This window comes from Hippocampus comes, unplaced genomic scaffold, assembly GCF_001891065.2.
Source record: "Hippocampus comes isolate QL1 unplaced genomic scaffold, H_comes_QL1_v1.1 scaffold44, whole genome shotgun sequence".
Lineage (NCBI taxonomy): Eukaryota > Metazoa > Chordata > Actinopteri > Syngnathiformes > Syngnathidae > Hippocampus > Hippocampus comes.
This window is the reverse complement of record NW_017805546.1, coordinates 1,553,426-1,566,698: the sequence shown is the minus strand read 5'-3', so window position 1 is coordinate 1,566,698 and position 13,273 is coordinate 1,553,426. Positions and strand designations below refer to the sequence as shown.

The following is a 13,273-nucleotide window of genomic DNA, read 5'->3' as shown; positions in this document are numbered from 1 at the left end:
ACATGATCAGACAGCAAGGCTCCCTCAGCTCGCCGCGGTGACGGTTATGTAATTTTATGAGAGGAGGCCAGCTCTGTGCATGCTCATTAATACGTTGTGGGCCTCCACTCGAACAAATCCGTTTATTTTCCGCCATGTCAAGTACAATCCCCATTTGAAAGGAATAAAAGGAGTCCCTCGGATTGGTGGTGAATCAAGTCGGCTGTGTTCACACCCACAACAGCACGAAACACCCTTTTTTTAAATGCGCCATTCTGCGCCCGCTTGCACAATTCTGCAAAAATATCAACACTCAGTCTAACCTGCCCCTGCACAGATTCAGTCTGCTCTTCGCATGAAAGTTGAGCCCTAGATGTGATCTCGCAGATGAACACTACAGCGAGCAGTGATATTATTTTCATTTTTCATTTGTTTTTTTTGGGGCTGAATTGTCTTTGGTATTGATCTTATTTGTTCAGTCTTACAACATCTCTCAGCAACATTTGCTTATTACTCCTCCTTGTAAGCGACGTTGACTGGAACCTATTTAGCTACGGAAGGTGGACTAACTTTGTTGTCTTCCATTTTCCTGGATGGTGCAGTGATCACATGGTCCAATCATTTTTGATTTTCCTTTCTGTAGGTCTCGGTTTCGTCACTCTAAGTTCACCCGGCAAAAACATATTTGGATGACTTGGCTCCATTTGTTTAGCAAAATTTAAACATCTTGCAAATGTTCAATGAAGCATTTTCATCTTGACGCCAGCTGCGCACATTTTCAGAAATGGCCCCGGATTCTGACGCAGCATTTACATTTTCCATTCATCCCTAAACGATGGAGAGTGCACAGTGGCGAGAGTTAACTCAGCCAAGAAGCGAGAGGAATACTGATTGCCTTGTTGATGTTTATGCATTCAAATGGCCTCCGACAATACTGTGGTGAGTAATTCTCTGACCTTTTGGGTGTCTGTGTCTGCAAAGGTTAACCCAAAGTAGTCCTTCTCCAACAAGTTGAGGTGCTCACACACCATGTCGATCAGCGTCTGTCCTTTCGAGTGTTTCTGCAATGACAAATGTTTCAAATGTCAGCGCAAACAGAACAGATGTCCTCCAATATGTGAGCAAGGGCAGCACCGTGGTCCAGCGGTGATGCCTTTCAAACGTACTTATCCGGAAGGTTCAAGTTTGGTTCAAAAAAAAATAATAATAAAAAATTCTACCTTGGTGTCCCAATCAACCTAGGCCTAACCCTGTGGCACACCTAATAATCTCTCAACAGCACATTCATGTACCACGGCGCACAGGTTCGGGATCACCGCAATGAAGAAATCATTCAGTCCGTCGAGTGTACGTGGGAATCATGGTGTTGCCAAGGCAACCAATGTATTGTAAATGTGAGGCAGCGATTCTTCACATTTCACTGCTAGCACTCGAAATAGCGAGCCGATAATGACGCGTTAACGTTCAAACGACGGCGAGCAACGCTTGAGACATGGCGTGCCGTTAGGGGCCGCCTCTGGCGGTCAGCGAAGATGATATACACGCAAATGCTGTCACCTGGGTGCCGATTGAAAGGCGAGTGGAAATTAGCACATGCATCTCAATGCAAAGCACAGGCTAAATGTGTCTGAGCGAGGCTCTCAAACTTGCAGCCCTCGACTTGACATTAAACTTGACTGTCGTCGTGGCCCCCACCTATTGGGCAGTGCCCCTGCCCCCGGGTGTTTTGTTGTTTTGTGCTTGTAATTACTTCAAGGTGACCATAGGTCAGGCTCATGACAGCTTTAAACCAAACATAATTCTGTCAGCCCAGTGCCAGTCACGTCCTTTTCACAACCTGCCGTGAAGAGAAAGCTTGGTGACCAGATCAGACGGTTACAAGAAAAACAGGGGGCGGAACGTTTTTTTTCTGTTGTTGTTGTTGTTGCTTCTCCCCGAAATGTCTCAAATGCACGGAGAAAGTTGCGATGCTCAAGAAATCCGGCGTCTTGACTCAACTGGAAGAGTATGCAAAGTACGAGCGGGATGAAAGAGTCAACCAGATCACCGATATTGTTCACGTTCTGAACCATATTCATTATCCGAACTGTTTTTAATCAAGATTGGGAAGATTGGATTGGTTATACTTTTTGCGAATACTGGAACCCCTTTATTTGTGGGGTACTCGATGAGGCCCAGTCACACACAGACGCTCTCCAAGCGACTCCCCCATATAAATTTCAGAACCCTGTTCTACACCAACTTCCTCCAACCACGCTGTTCCTTCAAAGTGGGATGTAGATAATCAGCCATGCATCTTAATTAGCAGGGAATTTAAGATTGGGAGAACTCGAGGTCAAGCCAAGGGTCCTCAATTGGCAGATTCTCTTTTCAACCCTCCCAACCGGGTCCTATTTTAGCCCATTTCAACAAACATGTCATTTAAGAAGCTCAATGTTTGGGGAAATTTTGGTTAATCTTGTCTGGTGATGGCAGTAGTCAATAAACACATACAACAAATACACTGACACAATCGTGTGTGCGTTGTAACTCCTCCCACATTACTCAAGTCAGCCAAGCAAATTGTTTTTGTATTCAGAGCAGCTCGACGGGTGGGTTTGCGAGAGGCGGGCAAGTGGTGAGGAAGGAAGGTCATTAATGAAGGAGCTAAACATTGAGGCCCCGATTTAACAAGACATTTACTAAGTAAGTCAACGACTTACGACAAAATAATTGGCGCTAAATTGCAGGTGCACTCACTCAAAGAGATTGTGCGCGCCGTTGGCAAAAGGTGGGTTGTCACAGTGCGCTGAAATGACTCAGAACAAGCGCAGAAATGTCACGTCCAAGGGAGCTTTGTCATCGTGAGATAGATGTTTTTGTTTGTTTTTTTTTTTTTACAATTAAAGTACTGCACTCCTCAGTCTCCATACGCACCCTTGTGAGGAATGGAAAAGACTAAAGAGCACTCAAGACACAAAAGCATTCATAAGCACGCTGCAAACTATTCTTGATGTGTTGACAGCACCCAAAAGCAATTTCTGAATGTTTTCACTGCGCTGAAGGAAAAAGGTGACCAAGGTGTCGCATTCCCGACGCTTGTGCTTTACTCGCCTAAGAGCAAAAACGACAGTTGAATGCACATGGCAAGGCTTTTGAAAAATAATGGGCCACATTCATTTAATCCAATCGACTAATCAGTACAGGTTTGTCTTGCCACTTTTATCGGTAATCCATGATCTTGTTTATCTTTCCCACTATGCAATGGTGGCGTTATCTTCGTAGCAGCATGACATACTGTAGCAACTCATCAACAGTCTGAACTAGAATTCACGTGGATATGTTTTTGTGTGTGTGCGTGCGTGTGTATTCACAGAACCGCTTGCTGTGGGTGGCTTCAGCTTCCCTTCCCAGCAGGTGATGAATGTCATTTCACACGCTGCAGGAGTAAAACAACAGAGGCATGCGTGGCAACAATTTCGATCCGCAAAGATGAGATGTTTTATCGTGTGTTAAGGCAAAATGTAAAATGATGAGCTGTCAGCTTGTCCTCATCCCTTGTATTCCCTCGTCCGCCCACTACCGCTCCTACAGAACAATAAATTGCCCACACAGACCAATAAATAGAAGACGGCACGAAATTTCTTGAATTGCCATGAAAAGAAGACAAAAGAACTGGACAGTGATTTGAAATTGAAAAATTTGGCGCTTCTTTCATTTTAGGCAGCTGGCTAAAGACAAGCCTCTCCTTTCTCAAGAGCACTTTGAAACAGTCATTCGTGCTTTGGTCACACGCCGGCTGGATGACTGGAATGCCCTTGACTTTGGAGTCAGCCGATCCTCCATGAAGCATCTCCAGTTGGTCCAGAATGCCGCTGCTCACCTCTTGACTGGTACACGTAAGAGGGAGCACATGACTCCTTTTCTGGCATCATTTCACTGGCTCATTTTAGAGTTCTTTTGAAGATCCTTTTATTTGTTTTCAAATCTTGAAACGGCCTGGCCCCACCTTACCTCTCGGAGCTCCTTCGCGTCTGCCTGGTGGCTCAGGTCTGCGGACCAGACCCTATTAGAGGTACCGAGAACTAAGCGGAGGCTCAGAGGGAATGGAGTCTTTTCCGTTGCCGCTCCCTCTCTTTGGAATGAGCTCCCACTGAGCATTCGGCAAGCCACCTCGCTGCCCATCTTTCAAACTCGTCTTCAAACTCATTTTTTATTCTTTGGCTTTTGACTCAGCATGAGACTTGATTTGTAGTTTGACTGTTTTTGTGCTTTCTACTGTCTTTATTATTAATTTATTGTCTGTTGTTGTATGAATTATTTTTGCTCCATGTACAGCACTTTGTATCCGGCAGTGGTTGTTTTAAAGTATTCCGTAAATACAGTTGAGTTGCCAAATACTAAACGTGTTCTCGACATGATTTGCTCCACTGACGCTTACCTCGATTTCTCCTTTGTAATCTGACAAATCCAGCAGCCCGACTTTAAATTGTGTCGTTTTATGTCTTTTGGAGCCTTTCTGTGGTGATTTGAGGTTTTTATTCGGGGACGTCTTCTCAGATGTGTCATCGTTTTCTCTCTGTTCATCCAGAGGCTTGGAATTCTGCTCCTTTAGTGACAAAAGTGAAGAAAAGACATCGTCAGTCTCACAACACGGGTAAAACATTACATTCGATATTGAATTATTATTATTGTGAAAAATGGAAATATCAAGCAGAAAAACCACAAATCAAGCGGGTATAATGAGTAGCTCCATGTTGGCATTCGCTTGAAAAAGTTTTGTTTCCAAGAAAATGCGACGACAAAAAAATTGACAGTCGAAAAAGACTCATGGTAATTTTTGTATCATTCCATACTGATGTCGTAAGTGATTAGAAGAGGTTTGGGGGTTTTTTTCCCCTTTGAGGGTAATCCCACCTGTTTTGCCATCTTGCCATCCAAGATTGGCTCCTGCATGTCTGCCACTGCCCCCTGCTGTCTGGGAGGACTCCTGGCTTGTCCTGGACACTCAGCACAAACCTCGGGGGCTTCAACAAAGATACAAACAAATAACAAACATTTTCAAAAATGAGATGCATGATGGCAAATTGTTGTCGAACAAATACTAACAGATTTCTTTGTTGTTGGTGTTTGAGAAGAATGCTCAGCAGACACAATCATGGGGAAGAAACTTGCTTCCCTACAATTGAAATTAAAATTTTATGAAAACGGAATCCATTTTCCATAAAATTTCAATTTCAAATCAAGTCAAGTCAAATGTATTTGGGTTATTTTTCGCCCTCATGTCTCAAAAGGGCTTCACATGGCCACAGTTGACAAATATTAACACACAAAACACACACTGCTGCACAAAAAAAAAAATAATAATAATAATCCAATTGCTATTATCTTCTGAAGTCAAACTTGACTGCATGTTTAGAATATCATATGTGATATTTCTTCTTGTGGGTGTGAATTTTTGTGTACAAGACACAAAAATAAAGATGTGCATTACGTTGTACTGCTCAACATCCCCCACACTGGGTTTGACACTGTGGATGTGGATTGTTTTGTTGGTGAACGCCAGTGCAAGTACAACGGCTGTCCGAGTTTTGGGGCGCAGACCGTGGGAAGGAAAAGCATGAAACGACACACTTGCCCGTAGTTTATTGATCATCAAATGATGTCTGACACAAATTCTCGACATTTCTCAAGCTTATTTACAATTGAATTTCTTGAATACAAACGAGAAAACCCCCTGTTGAAAATCACAGACCATTTCGACCAACGCAAATAGCTTGAAAAGGCCATCTGGCTCATTTCCAAGCCAAATCGGCCATTCGATAGACTCATCGCCCTTTACAGTAAATGCCTGATTTATTCGGTTGAGGGAACAATTACTTTCTCAAATAGGGTCGGATAGTTTTGCTCTGACGAAGAAATAAAAGCTGCCCTTTGAAACAGCATTTTACATTTACTTCAGTTATCTGTCTGATAGTAATATTATTGATGAAGAAAAACAGAAATCAGGAAGGGGGCAAGAAAACAAAAACAAAAAGTGTGTCTGTATATACACCACCCCCACTTCATTTTGTTGTACCTTTATACATCAATCCTACTTGTCGGGGGCACCATTCGGAGGTTTCCAAACAGCAACGTGTCATTAATGTCACGTTCCAGTTGTGTCGCTGACATGGCCCAACATCGAGCATCTTTCGAGGGCCCCCCCCCCCCCTACAAATGCTGCCAGCAGCGTGTTATGAAGCAACAGCAATATGATAGATGTGAAACGCCTTCGGAATAAGAACAGGCTTTCCAGTTTAATTAAGGGGTGCGCATTAGTCAATGAAGGCAGATAGGGAAGGCATCGGAGAGGGAGTATGCACATATGCGTGCCTGTGGAAGAGTACTGGCTCGGCACGGAGGATTCGTCGCCATGGTAACAGCACAGCACAGTCACTTTTTTTTTTTTTTTTGCTCACACCTGATCATCGCTCTCCTCAGCGGAGAGACGGAGAGACAAACTGAAGCGGGAAGGTGGGGAACAATTCATCCCGGCCAAAATGTATTTTTAAGAAATAGCAAAAAGAAATGGATTGAGCTACTGTTGAGACACTCAAGAAACATTGCCATTGTTCACTGAGCAACGCTGGAGGGGCATTCAGCACCGCATCACAGCTGAGGAAATACAGATAGGTTGAGGCAAACAGAGCAGCTACCATCTGTTACTACCCTGAGATGATCCATCCGTCCATTTCCAACAATGCTGCTCCTGAAGAGTGTCGCGGGGCGTTTGCTGGAGCCTTTCCCAGCTGACTTCGGCCGGAAGGCGGACTAACCGCTGAACTGGTCGCCAGTGAGTCGCAGGGCACATACAGAGACGAACAACCATACACCCCCACATTCACACCGTCACGAGTGGGAACCGAGCCCACGATGCCCACACACACGTCAGGCGAGTGTACCGCCACGCCATCAGCGACACCCCTGATTTGCTCTTTATTTCCGATCTGATGCCCTGTACTGTAATTAAAGCAATTTGGTTAATGTACAGTCCGATCCAACTTACAAATGTTGAACGTCCAACTGCTGAAATTGTTATGAAGCCGTGTATTTTTGCATTACTAATTTTGCATACACAAATTGTGAACTGTTGTTAAATAGTTGCCACAGGGACCGACATTAACGGCGGCCCGATGGCCCAGGGCCTGTAAGGCAGTGGTCCCCAACCTTTTTTGTGTTATGGACCGGTTGAGACAAGTACATGCGCTGTTCGCTGACCGGTTTTTAAATCGCCAGTTTTCAAGCGCTGGTAATTTCAGCATGATGAAAAATGGTGGCCGTAAAGTGTATCATGATTCCAAATGCAAATTCACTGCCCACGGAAGATGCTTAGTAGTGGCCCACATGGCCTTTCGAGAAGTTGTAATATACTCCAGCGGGAAGCAGCTACTTTACTGAGCAGTAAACTCTCAACAACTCAAGCGGTTGTAAATACCTCTGACACTCCCTAAAAAAGCGAGAATGGTTCTATCTGATATGTGACAGCTCTTCTGATCGATGGCACAATAGATCGCGCAAATCAATAGGGAGTTTGTGATCGGGACAAGGACTCGCCGTACAAAGCCACATCCAACAAGTTGATCGCTTGCCATATACGGCGCACATCGACGATTAGGCTGTCGTACTGGTAAGAGCCGGCACTCCAATCTTCATTGAGGCCACACACAGTTCTGACTGACAGACCAGTTGAGGGGTGATTGCTTTTCTTTCAAAACAATTTTAGTTGCGGTTTTCAGAGCCGTCTTGTTTGTTCAAGACAATTGGCCACTCGTCGTTCATGCAAACGGGACTGTTAGGTTTTGATTTTTTTTTTGTGTGTGTGGGTGTTTTCTGATCTCTGATTCTAATCTCCTATCTCGAGTGTTTGTTTTTTGATACTTTAAAAACTCCTTTTATCTGTTTAATTACTGTACAATTGCTGAGTGCACTTGCCCGTCGTCACAATAAGTGCCTCGCCTGGAGTTACTCTCGGTACTACCTCCCATGATGCAACTGGAGGATTAGAATGTTTCAGTCAGGCATTGTGTCAATTTCAGCAGTCCTTTTCCCATGTTTTGCTCGAGACGACATGCTTTTTTTGGGTTCCGCTCCATAACCAGACATAAGTTACTATTTTACTGTACTTGAGGGAGCATCGTGCATGCACGCTTGCTTGCTTGCACGGGAAGACAAAACCAGACTGTACAGAAAGCAAATGTGGAGATAAGTGTGGAAGTACATGGCCGAGCGAACAGGTTTACTGCTAGCAAGAGAACTACGGTATGTGTACTGGCATTGAAATTGCATGAAAAACACTGTAGCGAGCTTGTTTACAAGTTCTGTCATTTTTTTTTTTTTTTTTTTTTTATAGGGAGGCGGTGGAGGCGACTGGAGTGTGGAAGAAAGAGAGAACGTCAGACCGTTAGCGACGCACTGGTTAGCGTTGAGGTAGTTGTTCCGGGCGACGTGGTTCCGTCCAACAGTAACCTGTTCTGTTCTTAATTAAAGAGTTTGTTGTCAGTTGTGTTGATTAGTACGGCAACATGCTGAGAGTCCGTCAATAAGGTTCTGCAGTGAGTGTAAAGGCAACGTAGCGAATGTTGATTATTTGTCAGGGTTCCGTCAAGGTTGCGAAGACGTTTGTGTCCAAAAGCTTCAGCTGACTTGACATCGCCATTCTCCACCAAATGTGCCAAACACAGCACGATTCTGGGAATGCAGAATCCGAACGGAGACGACACAATGAAGAGAGGCTCCAAGACACCCACATATCAAGAACTCCAAAGCTTTTTTTAAACCATCAAATTGAGGAAAACTGAGACCCAATCCGAGCAAAGCTGAATTACATCTGGGATATCTTTGAATATTTTCATTTCTGACCAACAAAAATAGCTTGAAAAGGGTACTCTGTTCATTCCAACATTTTCTGACCAACAAAAACAAATGAAATGAAATGAAAGTATGACATCATATTTCACGGATCAATCAGGTGACATGTCGTCATATCATCACTCAACTTTATTTATCGAGCCAAACAGCAATCAGGTGGCACACATTCTCAGAGTGGGGAGCTGTATTTTGTTGTATTGGCTTGTCACACACTCTGGTCCTAATCTTGTTCACGGTCCAAAGAGAGCCCGTGGACACGGCAGAATACGTTGCCGACGCCGCGGTGCTTTTTCACGCCGCTCTCCGTTGCTATTTAACGCTCCTCCACATGCGTGCAAAATATCACAGGACGACGATGGCGCGAGGACAGAAACAGGGCGCCACACATTGCATTGCGACCAACTGGACTGAGCCGCAAGCATGAGATGACTTCCCCGAAACACCAAGTAGCATTCCAACGGCGCCTTCGGCATCACCCTGAGTCATTGTCATGGCCCGATTGGAGCGGGACAGCGTGGCTCACAGCCACACCATATGGCACTGGCCGCCAACGGGGGCCACAGAACCGTGCAAGAGAACGCAGCTGCAGAAGGAAGGCGTGTGCGCTCATCAATGTCTCTCTGTGAGGAGGTTTTGCCATTAGGGTGCTAAGGGGACCCTTCACCTTACATCACCTTCACCGGACCCCTCCGATAGACAGAAGCTAAACTGCTTTACATGAACAACACAAAATGCAGATATCAAGTGCCGATGAAGACAAAGGAGGTTTTATCTTCTTGTTCCTTTGCCTGCTGCAATGTCGAATAATAAGGACGCGGATGATGCAGGCGAGTGTACATCTCAGCCGGCTCCGCAGCAATCACAGTGAGACGCTCTCTCGTGATTACAAAATGTGAGGTGAAGACTAATTATGAGATCAAGATCTTATTCAGTGTACTTAGCGTTCAGATACAGGGGATGTTGAGAAAGTGGCGAGTGCTTCCTTCTGAAGAATCGGACACATTTTGTCGCTGATTACTTGCGTCATGATAAAATGAAGGCAAATAGAAAGTGCCACTTAGCTGGCTGCAAACACCGAATGTGTGCGCACACATACATATATATATATTTATTATAATTTTTTTTTTTTTTTTTTTAAACAGCAATTGATAGGAACCTCAAACCGATTGAAATCAGTGTGATCATCTTTTGTTGCAGAGAGGGCTCAGACGTGCTTCTGCTGCATTTCACGGTTGGTTAAAAAGCATTTTTGGATCTTTGTCGAAGATCGCTTCAGAGCCTCTGGCAAAACATTACGCCTTGCAAGGAAGGGCAACAACAAATGCATCACTCATCGCATTAAAATTCAGAGAGAGAGATTCAGAGAGAGAGAGAGAGAGAGAGAGAGAGAGAGAGAGAGAGAGAGAGAGAGAGGGAGAGGGAGAGAGAGAGAGATTGATCCATGGCAGGAAGGGAAACATGCAGTTTGGTAATGGGAAGTTGCTCCAGAATTCAAAGACACAAACAGAGACACCAAGGAAAACACAGCTTGTCCACCATGGAAAAGTAACCCACATGCAGCCCACGGACTTGGAATTGCACGACCATGTTGCTACAAATTACACTTGGAGACACACACACACACACACACACACACACACACACACACACACACACACACACACACACACTACCTTGTGTTTCTATCCAGTCACTTCTGTCCTCCCACTTATGGGCGTGTGTGTGTGTGTGTGTTCTGTTTTACAAGGCAGTAAACAGTGTGCTCTCAGTCAAACGGCTTGACATCTTTCCCTGCGTGGCATGTAATTTGCAACAAGTCCGGTATGAAGGGCGGTGAAAAAAGAAGTGAGGAGCAGCAAGTCTGTCCCTTTGCAGCCAAACACAATTCCGGAACTCATTGTGGGTGAATCCAGTGTGGACTCATCTGAGGCAAACAAACTGCAGTCACTCTGTCAATTGAGTCGCAACCAGTTTGTGGCCTGAAGAAAAACAAATTAGCTAAGACTTACATCCACGGTTGCACGTACTGAATATTATATAAAGCGGATGCGTCACCGCCGCAGAGGGCAAGAGAATAACAAGCACTTGATAGACATGATAGCAAGTGTTGCAGTGTTGTAAATTCAACGTCATGAAATATAAAAATCCAGCCATGGAACGTGAAGTTTAAGGATGTATAAAACAAGGAAGACGCCTCCTCGCAGAATTGCCTTAGCTGAGATTCAAATGAAACAGGCGTCGTGCAAGCCACGGGGCAGACGCGCTCCTTGTCGGTGTTTTCATTTTGTATGTGTGTGATTGACCGGTTCAGTAAACGACTGGAAATGTATCGTAACTGTGGTTATGATTTTTTTTTTCCCACTTCATTCGAGGGGCTGTGACGCTCTGACGCTCACCTCTAAGTCCAATTTTGTCTCCCGATGCAAAGGGGAAAAAATGGATGGCTCTTAACAAAAACTAAAAAAAAAAAACTCAAAGGAGTGACTTTGTCCTACTTTTATCTTTGGACGGTCAACACAGAAATGATAACGACTTGGCTGGAGGGATGCAAGTCTGCTTCCCCGAGCACAGTCGAGGTGCCCTTGATCGTTGCTGGCATCTGAAATGCTTTCTTGACTGCGGCATCTTTTGTTTTGGAGACATTGACTGAACACCAGTGACACGACTTTTCATGAATGAATGCCCAATATGATAGGTTGACATTCTCTGAGCAAATATTAACGGTGACACAAAAGACATCCAGAAAAAAAAGCCGACATTGATCTTGGCTTCTGCTTGTGACATTCACCGGCGCCTCTTTCGATGGCTAAACAGAAGGGACGGCTATTACGCGCTCACCCTGTTTATTCAATGTCCCCTCTCAGTCAGCCCCCCCTCACATCAATACAAGAATCACGGCCGGTGAAGGTTGAAGGGGGCTCAGGTGAAAAAAAAATATATCCGAATATTGAAAGGCAAAAGAACGAAAATTCACTGCAGCTTCGGAAGTTACGATGCATTGGAGATGCTTTCACAACGCTGTATAATGACATGAAAGCCCATTAAGTCGTGCATCCATCTTAGGAAAAAAAAAGACTCCCAGTGATGCTTTGAAAATTTAGCCACAGGTATGTAGAAAATTAATGAATCAAGTCACAACTCATCCACATTTGCAAATCCATGAACATTTCATCCTCGCCTGGATGGAAAACTGAAAGGTAACTCAAGTGCGCACAAACAAAAGTGGCTTTCTTCCTCCGCCACCAATCAAGGTCGCTTGACGCGCACTCTTCATCTTCACACATAAAATATCCACAAGTGAAGTTTAATCACAAACGATTTGAGAGCTGTCAAAAATGTTTCTTCACTCCAAACGATGAAATGTGAAAAGTATGAAAGTGTAACACGGAATGATGATGGCATAGCACCAAAACGTAAACAAACACGTGACAACAACATCATTCGAGAATCCTTCACGTTCGGTTTTCCACTCGACGGTCCCGTGGCCGCTAACGCTCGAGAACTGAAGTAAAATGCTCTCCCTTCTTCAGGTCAACTTGACGGGGCAAAGATAATTACAAGCCAAGGATGACAAAGACACATCAACACTTCAGTCTGTTGGGGGACAGAGCTGCAAATGGAGAGAGAAGAAAAAAAGCCCCGAATCAACAAGTCAAGTTTAATCCACTGAGGAGAGAACAATTCAATCCCATGGGAGTTTTGTTGACACTTTTGTTAACGTATCTTATTATGCGTCAGCGAAAAGTGATTTGAACTGGGGAAATTGTTGACATCTCGAAAAAAAGAAATGGACATTTTGTGCATTTAGTATCTGCTGTTTTGATGAGGAGTCCCTTGTCTTGACTATTCTGGGCTAAAAAAAGATCAGACTGATTCCTCAAACATCCATCCGGCCACTTTCTAACACGCCTCTCTTCGCGAGGGTCGCAGGCGTGCCGGAGCCTATCCCAGCTGTCCTCGGGCAGTAGGCGGGGGACACCCTCGATTGGTCGCCGGCCAATCACAGGGCACACATAGATGAACAACCATTCGCCCTCCCAATCAAACCTTGGGACAATTTAGACTAGAGTGCTCCATTAACCTGCCGTGCATGGTTTTGGAATGTGAGAGGAAACCGGAGTACCTGGAGAAAAGCCACGCAGGCACGGGGACAACATGCACACTCCATCCACGCAATGAGGCCACAGCCGGAATCAAACTCTGCACCGCTGCACTGTGAGGCGGACGTGCTAACCTGTCGTCCACCGTGCTGCCCTATTCTCAAACGCCGGTGCATTATTTATTCATTCATTCAATCATTTATTTGTTTGTTGAAAACCTCACCTATTTGTGCATTTGTGTGTGTGTGTGTGTGTGTGTGTGTGTGTGTGTGTGTGTGTGTGTGTGTGTGTTTTCTCTCTGACAT

The 13,273-nt window shown here is 44.7% G+C and overlaps 1 protein-coding gene across 2 annotated transcripts in view; it reads right to left on the bottom strand.

The window, feature by feature from the left end:
• LOC109521504 (protein 4.1-like) overlaps positions 1-13,273 on the bottom strand; it is a 49,649-nt gene that overhangs the window by 24,343 nt on the left and 12,033 nt on the right. For both annotated transcript variants that reach the window (XM_019879338.1, XM_019879339.1), the window contains exons 3-5: positions 4,876-4,985; positions 4,400-4,567; positions 936-1,040 (exon numbers count right to left, since the gene is read on the bottom strand). In XM_019879338.1, the coding sequence (XP_019734897.1) occupies positions 936-1,040; positions 4,400-4,567; positions 4,876-4,914 (312 nt within the window). In that variant the 5' untranslated portion in view covers positions 4,915-4,985. The remainder of the gene's footprint in view (positions 1-935; positions 1,041-4,399; positions 4,568-4,875; positions 4,986-13,273) is intronic.